At 37.8% G+C, this 16,723-nt stretch overlaps 2 protein-coding genes across 2 annotated transcripts; both read right to left on the reverse strand.

Moving 5' to 3' along the window:
• Positions 1 to 1,320: 1,320 nt before the first annotated feature.
• On the reverse strand, positions 1,321 to 2,400 carry LOC125913553 (olfactory receptor 688-like). Its single transcript, XM_049618741.1, has one exon. It carries the CDS (start codon positions 2,313 to 2,315, stop codon positions 1,350 to 1,352), a length of 966 nt encoding a protein of 321 aa, XP_049474698.1. The 5' UTR covers positions 2,316 to 2,400; the 3' UTR covers positions 1,321 to 1,349.
• Positions 2,401 to 15,614: 13,214 nt separating this feature from the next.
• LOC125913464 (olfactory receptor 56B4-like) lies at positions 15,615 to 16,723 on the reverse strand. Its single transcript, XM_049618605.1, is given in 2 exon segments — positions 15,615 to 15,859; positions 15,862 to 16,723. Coding segments are annotated over 2 exon segments (1,023 nt in total). The 5' UTR covers positions 16,640 to 16,723.

Consider the following 16,723-nt stretch of genomic DNA (forward strand, 5'->3'; position numbering starts at 1 on the left):
GGTTCATGGGTTTGAGCCCTGTGTCCACCTGTGTTGAGAGCACAGAACCTGCTAGGGATTCTCTCTCTCTCTCTGCCCCTCCCCCACTCACACACTCACTCTGTCTCTCCTCTCTCTCTCTCTCTCTCAAAATAAATAAACTTAAACAAACAAACAAAAAAGAGTTATCAAAGAGTTTGTAAAGTGACAAAATAATTCCTGTCAAATACTTGACTTAGATAACTAACAGAGTCCTTTAGAGTGACACTTTCTAGAGTGACTCTTTCTAGAAAATTTAAAATCTGCTGTATTTTCCATTAGACAGGAAAACTGCTGCCAATTTTATATATTTTTCAAATGTTTATTTTTGAGAGAGAGAGAGATAGAGAGAGACAGAGCATGAGCAGGGGAGGGGCAGAGAGAGAGGGAAACAGAATCTGAAGCAGCCTCCAGACTCTGAGCTGTCAGCACAGAGCCCAACGTGGGGCTCAAACCCACAAACCGCGAGATCATGACCTGAGCTGAAGTTGGATGCTTAACCAACTGAGCCACCCAGGCACCCCTGCTGCCAACTTTTTTTTTTTAATGTTTATTCATTTTTGAGAGAGAGACAGAGCACGAGCAGGGGAGGGAATAGAGAGAGGGAGACACAGAATCTGAAGCAGGCGCCAGACTCTGAGCTGTCAGCACAGAGGCAGACATGGGGCTTGAATTCACAGACCACAAGATCATGACCTGAGCTGAAGTCACACACTTAACCGACTGAGCCACCCAAGTGTCCCAACTTGACCTACATTCTTATAACTGATAGGGATCCTATAGAGTGACTATAGAGGATTTAAAATGTGCTGTGTTTACTATTGGACAGGAAAATTGCTGCCACCTTTTAAATGGAATATTGTTTTATTAAAAGACAGGAGATTTATAATTTCACTTGGAGGTCATTCCTTTTTATTGTCGTCTTAATTTATGTTTTTAAAAGTTAGTAGCAAGGTTGAATAGAGAGAAAAAGGTAAGGGTTAAGAACACAGACTCTGGAGCCTGAATACTTAGGTTCTAACCTCACTCTGCAACTTCCTTCCCATTTGACCTTGGCCAAGTGTCTCAACTTTCTTGCCTCACCTGCAGAAAGTGTAAATGACAGTTGTACGTGTTTCATAGGGTTGTTGTGCAATTCTATGAGTTAATATTTGAGAAATGCTTAGAACAGCGCCTGGCACATAGTATACACTTTACAAAACAGGTGAGTTAATTTGATTCGATATTGCTAGCAACTGGGAGACATGGAATTTTAACCCAGGGCTGTTGTGCTCCAAAGCCTGTGCTCTTTCTGTAATACCAGTTGTAAAATTCTGCCATCAAAAGTTGGCTCACTTCCTGGACACATTCTCACCCAAACCAAACACCCTCTGGAAGCCCACTCTCAGCTCCTGGGTCCGTAGGGCATACACCATGGGGTTAAAGGCTGGGGGCATAACATTATGCAGCACGTTGAAGAGAACAGGGATGAAGGGGACCTTTCTTCCTGCCAGGTGGGTGACAGACAGCACAATAACGGCTGTGTAGAAGAAGACAATGAGGATGAGATGGGAGCTGCAGGTACTCAGGGCCTTTGATGTTGCTTCAGCGGAGTTCAGCCTCAGCACTGAGCGAACAATCAAAGCATAGGAAGCAAAGACCAGACCCATGTCACCCCCAAGTGTAACCCATGCCAAGACCAACTGGTATACTCTGTTAATAGTGGCGTCATCACAGGCCAGACTAGTGACCCCCAAATTAGAGCACAGACAGTGGTCAATTTCATTTCTGGAGCAGTAGTGTCGCTGAGCAGCCAGTACAGGCAATGGGATGGTCAACAGGCCATTCCTCAGCACCATGGACAGGGTGGCTTTGATCACAGAAGCCTCATTGACTATGGAGGAGTACTGAAGGGGGTAGCAAATGGCTACATATCTATCCACAGCCATGCAGAGGAAGATGCCTGACTCCATGCCCATGAAAGTATGGATAGCATAGATCTGAGCAAAGCACTCGTGGAGGCTGATGGCCTTGGCATCAAACCAGAGAATGGCCAGGATCTTGGGCATGATGGTGGTAGCCAGGCCAATGTCTACGATAGCCAACATGCCAAGGAGCTGATACATGGGTTGGTGCAGGGAAGGCTCATGTTGGATGGTGATCAAGATGAAGATGTTGGCAATGAGAGCTAAGATGTAGAGCAGAGCCAGGGGCAGGGAGAGCCAGTGCTGCCACTCATGAATGCCTGGGAGCCCCACCAGGTTGAACTCAGACACTTGAAGCCTTGAGCTATTGGTTATACTCAGGGTGGTATCCATATCATGGGATGTCTTCTTCTCAGCATCTGCCTATGGATTAAGAGAAAATAAGAATAGGCAGTAGTAAGCTCAGCTGAGGCTCAAAGTTTGTGTAGAGGTAGAAGATTCAGTTAAGTCCTTTTTAACATAATGTATCCTAAACCCACTTGGACCCTTGGAAAAAGTTCAGATAAGAACAGCAGAAGAGGAGTGCCTGAGTGGCTCAGTCAAGCGTCAGACTTCAGCTCAGGTCATGATCGTGCAGTTTGTGAGTTCAAGCCACGTGTTGGTCTCTGTGCTGACAGCTTGCAGCCCAGAGCCTGCCTTAGATTGTGTGTCTCCCTCTCTTCTCTGTCTGCTCTTCCCTTGCTCACACTCTGTCTCTCTCTCTCCTTCAAAAATAAATATATATATAGTGACACCCAAATTGTATAGATAGACATATAGATAGATAGATATAGATAGATAGAACAGCAGAAGAGCCAAAATAGATTCTAAGAAAATGATTTTAGCAGAATAAAAGTGAAGATTTACCGGCTTTGTTTTCTGGAAATTCTGGATAGATTTTTTCATGTGTCAGGGAATACAGACACAAACCAGAAGACTAGTACATTATAAAGATCCCAAAGTTAGAGGGCAGAGCTGTTTTCTCCATTGTTGGGGATCTTCAGGAGGAGATCAGGCAGCCACAGGGAGAATGCTGACCATGTTTTTATTTTAAACAGTGCCTGTAGTTGACAAATAAGTTTTGACAAAAATCGTGTCATTTGATCTTCCCCAGACAGGGGTTGTTATTTACATATAGGGATATAGAGGTTGAATGATTTCACTAGGTAAGAGTCCTATATATTGAAAACACTAATAAGTGAGAAAGTTTCAGCAAAATTTTAATCTCTGGCATGAAGTCATAGCTAAAAGGTCAGTACTATGTAGGAATATCACTCATTTCCTCCTCTGATTATGAAAGTGATGTTAAAGGCATATATAAAGCTATATTTTAAAATCATCAATTTCATTAATAGATGATCTAAGGAGACAAAATTACCACCATACTTCCCACCACTTGCAGATTTTTGTATGGTATAGGTTTAAAGCAGCAGGCATTTATGACACAGTTTAGACTGTTTGATTTGGGTAAGTTCACAGCTCATTTTTGATACTCAGTCCACCTCATTCTCTCATTCTCAATTTTGTTCACTCTTGATTGTGTGGACTATCTCTCAGAGTTTGTATCAAAATGTGTACAGGCATTATGGTTTCAGAAGCCTTCAATACCTGACAATACCTGAGAATTCTTTTTCTTTTTTTACCTTTATTTATGAATAACACCTTGCCTTGTTAAATATTTAGGTATCAATATTTCCCTTCCAAATCTGTATCTGTGCTGTGTTTGATGGCATTAAGTATAAGATCAAGGTTCCAGCCCTAACCACCTGTGTGAAGAATGAATGGCTATGCCATTTATAATTATAATAAACATTTGGTACCATGAAATTGATAAAGACAAATAAGAAAAAATAAAACCATAGCACTTTTAGAAAACAAAAAAAAGTTGAGAAAAATAATCATAAATCAAAATCCCAACAAACAAAGGTAATGGTTTTTAACATTTTAGAATATTTAATTTTCAGCATTTTTCTTCACTGAAAGAAAATCTTTTAAAAAAGTTTTTAATTTATTTTAGAGAGAAAAAGAGAGCATGAGTAGGGGAAAGGAGCAGAGGGAGAGAGAGAATATTAAGCAGACTCCATGCTGAGCATGGAGCCCAATGTGGGGCTGGATCCCACGATCCCAGGAGTCAGACACTCAACAGGCTGAGCCACCCAGGTTCCCCTCAACTCTTGATTTCAGCTAGGTCATGATCCTAGGGTCATGGAATCCAGCCCTGCTGCAGGCTCCGTGCTGAGTGTAGAGCCTGCATAAGATTCTCCCTCTTTTAATAAGAATTTATGGGTGGTCTCCATAGGAATCTGTGAATTTTTTAAATTTATGTGGAAAAACTTTTACATTATTCTGAGGAGATCTGTTTGGCTTCTATCAAATTCTCAAAACATTCAATTATTCAATCAAAACACAGTTACAGAAAACCATTCTTTACTCAAAATTTTGGCCAAGATTCACTTCCCTATGACTTTTAATTTTTAATGCTTGACCTTCTGGGCTTTTTTTTTTTTTTTTTACATTTATTTATTTTTCAGAGACAGAGAGAGACAGAGCACAAGTGGGGGAGGGGCAGAGATGGAAGGAGACACAGAATCCGAAGCAGGCTCCAGGCTCCACAGACTCCAGGCTCCGAGCTGTCAGCACAGAGCCTGATGCGGGATTCAAACTCACAAACTGTGAGATCATGACCTCAGCCAAAGTCTGACGCTTAACCGACTGAGCCACCCAGGCACCCCCCTTCTAGTTTTGTGATGCAACTTATTTACATGGAATTAATTTTGCTGTTAATGAGAGGTATGTAAATAAAGTGATTTTGCATAATTAAACAATGGCTTCTACATCCCTTGACAAGTGATTATTATGCCTCTTTTGTTGCATAGAAAGTTTTGTATGTATAAATTGTATCTGGGCACTCAAATTTTTTAATTTTTTTCTGATTAATTTTGTGCCAATATCAAACTGAGTTAAAAATTTTAGTTTTATAATAAATTTAATACAGAAGAGAAATATATTCCCTTATTATTTATTCTCTTAAAATTTAAAGGCCTTTTTATGTGCTTATTTTCCAGATTAAACTTAGAATTCCTGCATTGGTTTCTAAAATAACAATTTTGGTTGGGATCATGTTAAATTTGTGGCTTAATTTTGAAAAGCCAAAAGTTGACATACTATCAAGTTCTTACATTCAGCAAATGTGGATTCTCCCTGCCTTTGTTTATCTTTCAAATCTTTAAATCTTTAAAACATGGTTATTAAAATATTTTATTTCTGCACTGTTCTTATGATTATTAGTATTTTGAGATATTCTGAACAAATATTTATCTTTCTTAGTGTTATTATATTGATTTTTGTTATTTCCTTTTGCATTCATTCAGTTTGCTAAACTTGTACTAGTTTTACACATTTTGTGAGTTTTTTTTCTTCTATTACCTCAACAAATTAATGGCTGCTGGTAAACTAAACATTTTGGGTTTATTATTTTATAAATTGCAATTTTATTTGTTTTGTCATTTCTGTCTTGTGTATCATCATTTGCTAAACTATTATACATTTTTAAATTTTACCACTGATTCTCTTTTTCTGATTTTCTAAGTAGAACAAAAAGTTGCTTGCAGGGGTGTCTGGCTGGCTTTGGTGGTAAAGCATGCAACTCTTGGTATTGGGTTTGTAAATTCAAGCCGCATATTGAGTGTAGAGATTACTTAAAAATAAAATCTTGAAGGGGTGCCTGGGTGGCTCAGTCAGTTAAACATCCACTTCTTGATTTCAGCTCAGGTGATGATCTCATGGTTGTGAGTTTGAGTCCCATACTGGGCTCTATATTGACAGTGCTGAGCCTGCTTGGGATTCTCTCCCTCTCTCTCTGCCCTTCTCTGCTCACACTGTGTCTCTCTATCTCTCAAAATAAATAAATCAACTTTAAAAAATCTTAAAGAAAAAAGAAGCACAACAAATAACTTAAAAATTGCTTGCAAACAATGCTATTTTCTCTCTTTACAAATATAAATATATATTAATCTTTGTTTCATATCTCAGTGAAATGGTTGGAAATTCATGATCAATGTAAATTAAGTATGATTAATTAAGTAAATTAAGTATGATTAAGTAAATTAAGTATGATTAAATTAAGTAAATTAAGTATGATCGTTTAGTGTTTTGTTCTAGGAATCTTAGATATAGAATTTATTATTCTAGACTCCTTGGTTTATCATTGACTTACTAACAGTCTTGGAACTCAGCCTCATTTCTCTGCTGTTTCCTAATCACAGAACTTGGTTTCTACAAAAGTGAGAAGACTGAGAGAAGGGAGGTAGTAGAGGTGAAGAATCAAATATGGAAAGCCATAGAAGGCAAGGATAAGGTATATATTTATTAATCAAATTCAGAGAGGAGGATAGAACTGCAGGAAGTTGGAAAACATCCATCCCCTCACCTCTCAGGATGCAGGTCATTGACTGGTTTATGTACTACTTCAGGAAGGTCTTTGAAGAGGCTCTCAGGCTGCAATGCCTTCTATGGATGCTTCTGCTCTCTGAGCTTCAGCTGTCTGCGTTCAGCCTTTTGTTGTTCAGAACAAATTCCTGTCGTTGCTTGCCACTCCTGGAGTCTGTGGTTTTGTATACATTAGATCGGTGAGATGCCTGATCCTGGTGTGGTACTCTTTAGGCCCTCCCTACTTTATAGCAAGCATCCTCCAGGGTCTTTTTTTTTTTTTTTTTTTTTTTTTGACATTGCAATGGGAATACAACCCAAGTGCTCTTAGTGGTTAGTCACATAATGCTGGGTCCATTCAACTCTAGTCCCAGGGCAGCCCACCAGATGGATGGCTTTTCACTCCAGGATCCTCACAGAGTAATTCAGTTTTGTCTGATGAATAGTGCCTCTCATTGTGGGAAGGTTTTGAAATCTCCCTATCTCAAAATATGTCTTTACTCCATATCTTTTCCAGAGATTGCCTCTATCTATTTCCTGCATCACAAATATTGGAAGTAACCTCTTTTATGTTGCTTTCTTATCCTTGCCTCTTAAAGATTTCTTGTCTCACTGCAATTTAACCTTTGTTTCAACATCAAATAGACATTGCTCTTTCTAATGATCTCAATTGCCAAAAATATTGGATATTTTTAAGAAGTAATCTTACCTGGGGGGTGCCTGACTGGCTCCGTTAGTTAAGCATCTGGCTCTTGATTTTGGCTCAGGTCATGATCTCATGGTTTATGGGATTGAGCTCTGTGTTGGGCTCTGCACTGACAGTGTGGAGGCTGCTTGGGATTCTCTCCCCCCACCACCCCTCCCTTGCTCATGCTCTCTCTCTCTTTCTCCTTCAAAAATAAATAAACTTTAAAAATATATATTTAAAAAAAGATGTAATCTTACCTGAACACTTCCTGGTATTTGTCTGTGTTGATCAGTTCCTTTTCCTAAGACCACTTGCCTCTCTTGTCTTTCATGACATCAAAATTTTAGTGTTAATTAAATTGGATAAAAGAATGCTATTGAATTTGTATTCAGATCAAATGTTCCTTAATGAGAGATGCATCCTCTGATCATCTTACCTAAAATAGCAGTCCCTGACCCTATAATTCTCTATTTTATCGATCTGTATGCCCGATATTACATGTCATATTATGACGTCATTTGTTTTTCTTTTCTTTTTCACATTAAAATGTAAGCTCCCCCAAAGCATGCTTTTTATAATTTTTTGTTCATTGCTCTATCCCCAGCACCTAGACCAATTCCTGGCACATAGTAGGTATTTTATGAATATTTGTCAAATAAATGAATGAATATTGAGAAGAGTGAATAAAGAAGCAGTCTAGAGGAATTTCAAAGTGTGATGCTTTTGTTCATATGCAGTGACATTTTACTCTTTTCTGTATTCTATCTACATATACTATCATTAAATAAAACTAATTTTATCTTACTTTTCTTAAATTAGCTTTAGAAACACCCATTTACTTCTTTGTTACTTAAAGACTGTCAGATTCTAATAGTCAAAAATGACTAGAAGCACAGTAAAATTGCAATGGAATGGAATCAATATATATTTTTTAGATTTTTATTTTAATTCCAGTTAGTTAACATACAGTGTTATATTAATTTCAGGTGTACAATATAGTCATCCAACACTTCCATACATTGCCTTGTGTTCATCAAGATAAGTACACTCCTTAATCCCCATTACCTATTTAACCCATCCCCAGCACACCCCTCCCCGCCCCCCGCTCTGGTAGTTATCAGTTTATTCTCAGTAATTAAGAGTCTGTTTCTTGATTTCTCTCTCTCTATCTCTCCCGCCCTCCTTCCCTTTCTTATTTTTCCCCTTTGTTGTTTCTTTTGTTTCTTAAATTCCACATGAGTGAAATTCTATGGTATTTATCTTTCTCAGCTGACTTACTTTGCTTAACATTATACTCTTTAGCTCTATCCATGTCATTGCAAATGGCAAGATTTCATTTTTTTATGGCTGAATAATATTCCATATTATATATATACACCACATCTTCTATATCAGTTCATCATCAGTTCATCAGTATATCATTTGGGTTCTTTCCATAATTTGGCTATTGTTGATAGTGCTGCTATAAGCATAGTATGTAACCCTTTGAATTAGTGTTCTTATATTCTTTGGATAAATAGCTAGTAGTGAAATTGATAGATTGTATGGTAGTTCTATTTTTAAATTTTTGAGGAACCTCCATACTATTTTCCAAAGTGGCTGCACCAGTTTTCACTTCTACCAACAGTTGAAGAGGGTTCCCCTGTCTCTGCATCCTCACCAACACCTGTTGTTTCTTGTGTTTTGATTTTAGCCATTCTAGCCAAAGTGAGGTGATATTTCATTGTAGTTTTGATTTGTATTTCCCTGATGATGACTGATGTTGAGCATCTTTTCATGTGTCTGTTGGCCATCTGTATGTCTTTGGAGAAATGTCTGTTCATGCCATCTGCCCTTTTTAAAATTGGATTTTTTGGGGGGGGGTGTTGAGTTTTGTAAGTTTTTTTAAAAATATATTTCGGGTACTAATCCTTTATTGAATATTTCATTTGAAAATATCTTCTTCCATTTTGTTGGTTGCCTTTTAGTTTTGTTGGTAGTTTCCTTTGCTGTGCAGAAAGCATCTTTGAGTAGTCTCAAAAGTTTATTTTTGCTTTTGTTTCTTCTCCTTGTCTCAGGAGAGCTATCTAGAAAGAAGTTGCTATGACCTATGTCAAAGAAGTTAGTGCCTGTGTTCTTTTATAGGACTTTTATGGTTTCAGGTCTCAAATTTAGGTTTTTAAACCATTTGAATTTATTTTTGTGTGTGGTGTAAAAAGGTGGTCCAGATTCATTCTTTGGCATGTTGCTGTCCAGTTTTGGAATAGAATCAATATTTTGATCAATGTGTGAAATTCTTTTTTTTTTTTTTTTTTTTTTTTTTGCTACAACCAAAGATACCTAATATTTCTGCAATTTTGTTTAATAGAATATTATTGTGTTTGGGTTTTGTAATATGTTGCAAAGTGAGGTTTAGCTTGCTAAAATTAAGATATACTGAGTCATAAATTATTATTGTCAAGCTGTAGCCAAAGAAAGTCACAGATTTATCAGAACATTAGGGAAATTTGCTTCTTTGCTTCTTGATTGTAAATAAGCAAGAGAAGTAACAGTTCTGGTAGAACAGCAATTATTTATGTTCTTAACTTTGCTAACAATGAATTTATATAAAAAATTTGATGTCACAACCAAGAAGGACTTGGGAATAACAATGTGTTGTTCAGGACCTTGTGGGAAATGCTATGGCAAGAAATGGCGTAGATTTTCAAAGGAACAACATTGATAAGCATTTCACAGCATTAAATCTCTATACTGAAATCACAAGGTATTTCAGAAAATCTACAAATATGTAAAATAACCTTCACTAATAGAATATCAGTTGCTCTGGGAAAGATTGTTGTCTGATAATTTTCACCAATGAACTTGCCCAAAGGAAGGTAAGTCTGGTCAGTGGGTTTCTTCACAGCATCAGGGAAACTAAATAATAATGACAGTATAATGGGATGGAACTATTCTTATTTTCCATCATAGACAATGAATTGCCAATGTGGCCTGAATGGATCTTTGATGGCAGAATAATAAGAGGAATCTCAGTATGGCATCCAAAATTATGAAACACTATGAACGTGGAAAAAGAGAATGCAAAGGGGGCATATTAAGACTCATTAGCAAAACCCTTTTGTGAACTTAGAATTGGCCTAGCATCCAACAAGGAGGTGAGTTTTTAAATTTTTTATTTTTTTTTTATTTTAGATAGCTAAAGAGAGAGAGAGAGAGCAAGTGGGGGAGAAGGGCAGAGAGAGAGAGAGAATCTTTAATTAATTAATTAATTAATTAATTTAACATCCAAGTTAGCATATAGTGCAACAATGATTTCAGGAGTAGATTCAGATTCCTTAATTCCCCTTACCCATTTAGCCTATCCCCCTGCCACAACCCCTCCAGTAACCCTGTTTGTTTTCCATATTTAGGAATCTCTTGTGTTTTGCCCCCCTCCCTGTTTTTATTGTATTTTTGCTTCCTTCCCTTGTGTTTATCTGTTCTGTGTCTTAAAGTCCTCATATGAGTGAAGTCATATGATATTTGTCTTTCTCTGACTAATTTTGCTTAATGTAACAACCTCTAGTTCCGTCCATGTAGTTGCAAATGGCAAAATTTCATTCTTTTTGTTTGCTGAGTAGTACTCCATTATATATATATATATATATATATATATATATATATGTACCACATCTTCTTTATTCATTCATCCATTGATGGACATTTGGGCTCTTTCCATACTTTGGCTATTGTTGACAGTGCTGCTATCAACGTTGGGGTGCATGTGCCGCTTCGAAACAGCACACCTGTATCCCTTGGATAAATATCTAGTAGTGCAATTGCTGGGTTGTAGGGTAGTTCTATTTTTAGTTTTTTGAGGAGCCTCCATACTGTTTCCCAGAGTGACTGTACCAGTTTGCATTCCCACCAGCAGTGCAAAAGAGATCCTCTTTCTTTGCATCCTCACCAACACCTGTTATTGCCTGAGTTGTTAATGTTAGCCATTCAATTGACAGGTGTGAGGTGGTATCTCATTGTGGTTTTGATTTGTATTTCCCTGATGAGGAGTGATGTTGAACATTTTTTCATGTGTCTGTCAGTCATCTGATGTCTTTGGAAAGTGTCTATTCATGTCTCTTGGCCATTTCTTCACTGGATTAGTTGTTTTTGGGTGTTGAGTTTGATAAGTTCTTTATAGATTTTGGATACTAACCCTATATCTGTTATGTCATTTGTAAATATCTTCTCCCATTCTGTCGGTTGCCTTTTAGTTTTGCTGATTGTTTCCTTTGCTGTGCAGAAGATTTTTATTTTGATGAGGTCGCAATTGTCCATTTTTGCTTTTGTTTCCTTTGCCTCTGGAGACGTGTTGAGTAAGAAGTTGCTGTGGCCGAGGCTACAACTGTTGCTGTGAACAGTTATAGTAATTAGAACTGTAGTAACTTTAAATATTTTCTGTTTGATTTTCATATGCAAACTTTTATTTTTGCATGTGAACCCTTCTCTTTTTTATGTACAAGTTATTGGAAGTTAACTTTACAGTTTAGTGTTTAGGTAACAGAATATTTGATTGGACTCTGACTGAATTTGAAGAATATGGTATTATATCCAGCAGTGTATACAATGACTCTCGGGAATGTGCATCTTGTTACTTTGGGGAAAAGGTGAGAACTTCTTTATATGTGGAATAGTTGTATCTTTTAAAATAGAAGTATTAAATTGTTTTCTTGTTGTATGGGAGTTCAAAGGTGTGTAAAATGGTGCATGTGGAAGATGAGTAGTCAAAGGTATGAACTATGCTGTTAATCAGTTTATTGTGACGAAGTTACAAACCATTCTTTTTGGCCAGCTCTGCGAAAATGGATCAGTGTTCTTTAAATAATATGCCTTTGTCCACTGTAATGATGCCAAACTTTGGCAGTAGAGGGCACTGGAGAGACATCGTAAGAAGAAAGGTTTTTTTTTTGGTTTGTCTTTAGGTGAGGTGAAATTCAAATAAGATTCAGTATTTAAACCATTTTAAAGTATATAATTCAGTGGCTTCCAGTACATTCACAATACTATTGTATTGCAATTACTACTTCTAATTACAGAAATTTTCACCATTCTCAAAAGAAACCCTTTTGTAAACAGTTGTTTCCCATTTTCCTGTTCCTTTAGTCCATGGTAATCACTTATCTGCTTTCTGTCTATAGATTCACCTATTTTAGATATTTGTTACAAACGGAATCATATAATATGTGTCTTTTTCTGTCTGACTTTTTTTCATCTAGCCTAATGTTTTCAAGGTTCACCCATGTTGTAGCATCTACCAGTACTTCTTTTCTTTTTCTGGCTGGATAATTTTCCATTCTATGGGTACACCACATTTTCTTTTCTTTTTTTCTTTTTTTTTTTTTTTTTTTTTACTGCATTCATCACTTCATGTACCTTTATGTTATTTTTATTTTTTTGGCAATTATGACTAATGTTGCTATAAACGTTCAGGTACAAATTTTTGTACCTGTTTTCAGTTCTGTTGGGTATTTACCTAAGAGGAAAATTGCTGGGTAATGTGGTACAATCACTCAGAGCTGCCAGAGTGTTTTCTAAAATGGCTGCACCAGGTTGTATCCCCACCAGCAGTATTTTTCTCCATAACTTCACCGACACTTACCATCTGTATTTTTAATTATAACATCCTAGTGGGTGTGAAGTGATATCTCATTGTGGTTTTGATTTGTACAATAATGAAGACACAGCTAATGTTGTTTTGAAAAGACAAATCCAAATTAAATTATAAACCAGATGTGAAAATAAATGTGCAAGAAAAGACAATAGGCAATTGAAAATAAAATAGTGTGATGGTATTAAAATCATATAAGGCAAAGCAAATGAGTAAATATAACACACATGGCAAAGAGGAAGAATTTATAAAGATAAAACAGAAAGCACATCCCTTTTTATACTCATGGCACATAGAGTGGAGAGAATAATTAACTGCTCTTATCTTTCTGTTGTGTCAGAGTTTTTGCTGAAACTCCAGGTTGGATGTTAGATGTTTACATATTTTCAAAAGGACTGAGAGACACATCCCCACAGAGCTGTTGAGAGTGGTCTACGCTTTGGGCTCCTACATATAGACTCATGCTGTGTGTTTTGAATGAATGAATAAATTAAAATATACGTGAATGAAAGTTTAGAGCTAGATTTTAGGATGGCTAATATTGCTATTTACCAGCTGATGAACTTGTATAATCATTCAACCTGAGCGCCTATTTCTTTGTGAAAAAGTACTAATGCAGTACTAAAGCAGTAATGCTTCCTAACTAAGAAGGCTGCTATGAAGACTGCATGAAATTAGTTGATCCACTGTGGGAAAGTGTTCTGCAAACTGTACCAAACTCTTGAAGGTTAGATGTTGTTATTATCCTGCTCCTTTGGACTAGAAACAGTGGATGTTGGGTTAAGTTCAAGCCCTATTCTATAACTGTCTCTCCCATACCTTTTCTTATTGGAGGATTGCCTCAATCTAAATCAGTGGTCATTGTCAGTCAAGGGTGAAGTAACAGCTGCTTTTGGAGAAAGTTTATAGTCCCTGTTCTTGGGTGAGTTTCCAAGCATTACTCTTAGGATGGTCCCACATTATGGGTTAACTTCCTGCAGGTCTGCTCTGCTGCCCAGCAGTCACTTCCCTGGTGGGATGAGCTCATGGTGTTGCTTCAGTCCTGGGCTGTCTTCTGAGAGCTTGTTCTCCAAAGTGGACTCATGAAAACTTTCTGAAGTCATTCTTCGTACCATGCTCTGGTATATTTGATACATAGTTCGGCAGACCATGTTATACTACTGATCAATCACATCATGAATCAAGTATTAAGTGTACATTGTGTGCAAAGTTCTGTACTAGGCTTGGAGAAGGTAAAAAATGAACATGGATCAACATTCTTGTACTCAAAAGTATGCATATCTGTTAGATGTGCAATCGGTCAAATTTCATTTAGATTTAGTTAATTGGTTATTTGGAGCTACTTTTCTAAGGTATTTTCTAGGACAATTTTCTTTCTTTCTTTCCTAGAAGAAGGTTTTACCACATAATTAGATCAGTTTTTACATGTGCATATCACATCTCAAAGCCTGTTTTCTTTATTATCTCTTTTGCTTCGCATGGTATGCTGTGACTTAGTTCAGCAAAATGCTCTGATTGTCACTACTTTTAACTTTAAGAATTGAAGCAGAGGGAGATTTCATAAGTTGCTCAGAGTCATATAGAAATTCTGGAACAGAGCAAGAGTAAGAGGGAGAAGACTGCAAAAGTTGTGCGATCACACTTGCAAGGAGTAGAATCCCAGCTCCCCCACTTGAAAATTGTGCTGATGGGGCATGCTCTGTAACCTCCAGGGCCCTAGATCCCTTAGCTATACGTTAGGAATAATACCGTATGCACCTCACAGGGTTATTGTGAGTATTAAATCAGATTGTGTGTGTGTTTTCTGGCTTATGAGAAGTACTTAGCACTTGTTAACCATTAATTAATTAATTATTATTATTGAAATTCTCTGCTACAAAAACGAAACTTTTCTCTGTCTTTTTATTTATTTTATTATTTTTTTATTAAAAAATTTTTTTTAAACGTTTATTTATTTTTGAGACAGAGAGAGACAGAGCATGAACGGGGGAGGGCAGAGAGAGAGGGAGACACAGAATCGGAAGCAGGCTCCAGGCTCCGAGCCATCAGCCCGGAGCCCGTCGCGGGGCTCGAACTCACAGACCGTGAGATCGTGACCTGAGCTGAAGTCAGACACTTAACCGACTAAGCCACCCAGGCGCCCCTTCTCTGTCTTTTTAGAATAAACATTTATTTTCTTTTTCTTATTATGAAAATGACATGAAAAACAAATATGTACAAGTTAGAGTAAATTCACATAAACAGTTTTAAAGTCTTCATTTTTTACTACTATTAACAATAACTTTTTTATGAATACATTTTTGCTTACATTTAGACTATTTTTTAATTTATTTTAGATAAAGAGACAGAGTGAGAGAGCATGAGATGGGGAGGGGGCAGAGGGAGAGAGAGAAAGAATCTCAAGCAGGCTCCATGCGCAGTGCAGAGCCTGATGCAAGGCTCGATTCAATGACCCTGGGATCATGACCTGAGGCGAAATCAACAGTTGGATGCTCAACTGACTGAGCAACCCAGGTGCCCCAATTTAGACTATTTCTTTTAGATATTTTTCTAAAAATAGAATTACTAGATGAAAGAATATTAACATTTACAAACACTCCAGTAAATTTTGTCAAATTGCTTTTTGGTACATTTGGGCCAATTTACAGTCCTACCAGCTGTGTATGAGTATCAATCTCAGAATTGCATCAGTGGTCAGCAACATTTCACTTTTCTATTCTTACTTATTTTATAGTAAAAGGAAATTTCATTGTGATTTTCATATGTATATTTTGATCTGTGAGACTGACAGTTTTCATGATTTTATTGGCTACTTTTTTCCTAGTGAGAGATAAAGGCACATCACAACCCAGGTCTATCGACAGCTAAAAGCTCTATCCTTTCTTCACACCTTAGTGGACTTCTAAAGCTGGAGTTACTTAGTGGACATATCTTCACTCAGTCCAAGCAGTCTCTGGAAGCCCAGTCTGAGCTCTTGCATCCTGAGTGCATAGACCATGGGATTGAGTGCAGGGGGGATGACATTGTGCAGTACATTAAGGAGCACAGGGATTAGGGGCGTATTTTTCTCTGCAAGGTATGTGACAGACAGCACAGTGATACCTGTATAGAAGAAGAGGATGAGAATGAGGTGGGAGCTACAGGTCCCCAGAGCTTTGATATTGCTTCTGGTGAGTTCAACCTCAGCACAGAGTGAAGGATTAACACATAGGAAGAAAAAACAAGAGCCATATCACTCCCAATCAGGATCCATGCTGAGATCAGTTGGTAAAATTTGTTCACAGTGATGTCATTACAGGCTAGACTGGTGACCCCCAAATCAGAGCACAGGCAGTGGTTAATTTCATTCTTGGAGCAATAGTGTCTCTGGGCAGACAGTATTGGAACTGGGATAGTAAACAGTCCATTCCTGAGCACCATGAATCCTGTGGCTTTGACCACAAAAGTGTCAGTGACTATAGACAGGTATCGAAGGGGGTGACAGATGGCTATATATCTGCCCAATGCCATGCAGAGGAAGATACCAGATTCCATGAAGAAGAAACAGTGGATGGCATAGATCTGAGCAAAACACTCAGGGAGGCTGATGGCCTTGGCATCAAACCAGAAGGTAGCCAGGATCTTGGGCATGATGGTGGTGGCCAGACCCATGTCCACAACAGCCAGTATGCCCAGAAAATGGTACATAGGCACATGCAGCGTGGCCTCATGGTGGATGGTGATCATGATGAGGAGATTAGCACCAAGAGCTAAGAAGTAGAGCAGAGCCAGGGGCAGGGAGAGCCAGTGCTGCCACCCATGAATGCCTGGGAGCCCCATCAAGATGAAGTGGGAAATCTGGAGGCTGGAACTGTTGGTAACACTGGTGGGAGTATCCATAGCACAGGTGCCCCATTTGCAGTGTCTGTCCATAAAACTGAAATGGCAGGAAGATTGCATTTGAGAATTTAGCTCAGGGTCCCGATAGTAGAGACTCCCCCCAAATGACTCAGTTTCTTTTATGTGTGCATAACCCTCCACCTT

The sequence above is a fragment of the Panthera uncia genome, chromosome D1 (assembly GCF_023721935.1).
Source record: "Panthera uncia isolate 11264 chromosome D1, Puncia_PCG_1.0, whole genome shotgun sequence".
Lineage (NCBI taxonomy): Eukaryota > Metazoa > Chordata > Mammalia > Carnivora > Felidae > Panthera > Panthera uncia.

What these genes read in the sequence shown, in the direction of transcription:
- LOC125913553 (XM_049618741.1), bottom strand. Translation starts at nt 2,315, where the DNA reads ATGGATACCACCCTGAGTATAACCAATAGCTCAAGGCTTCAAGTGTCT.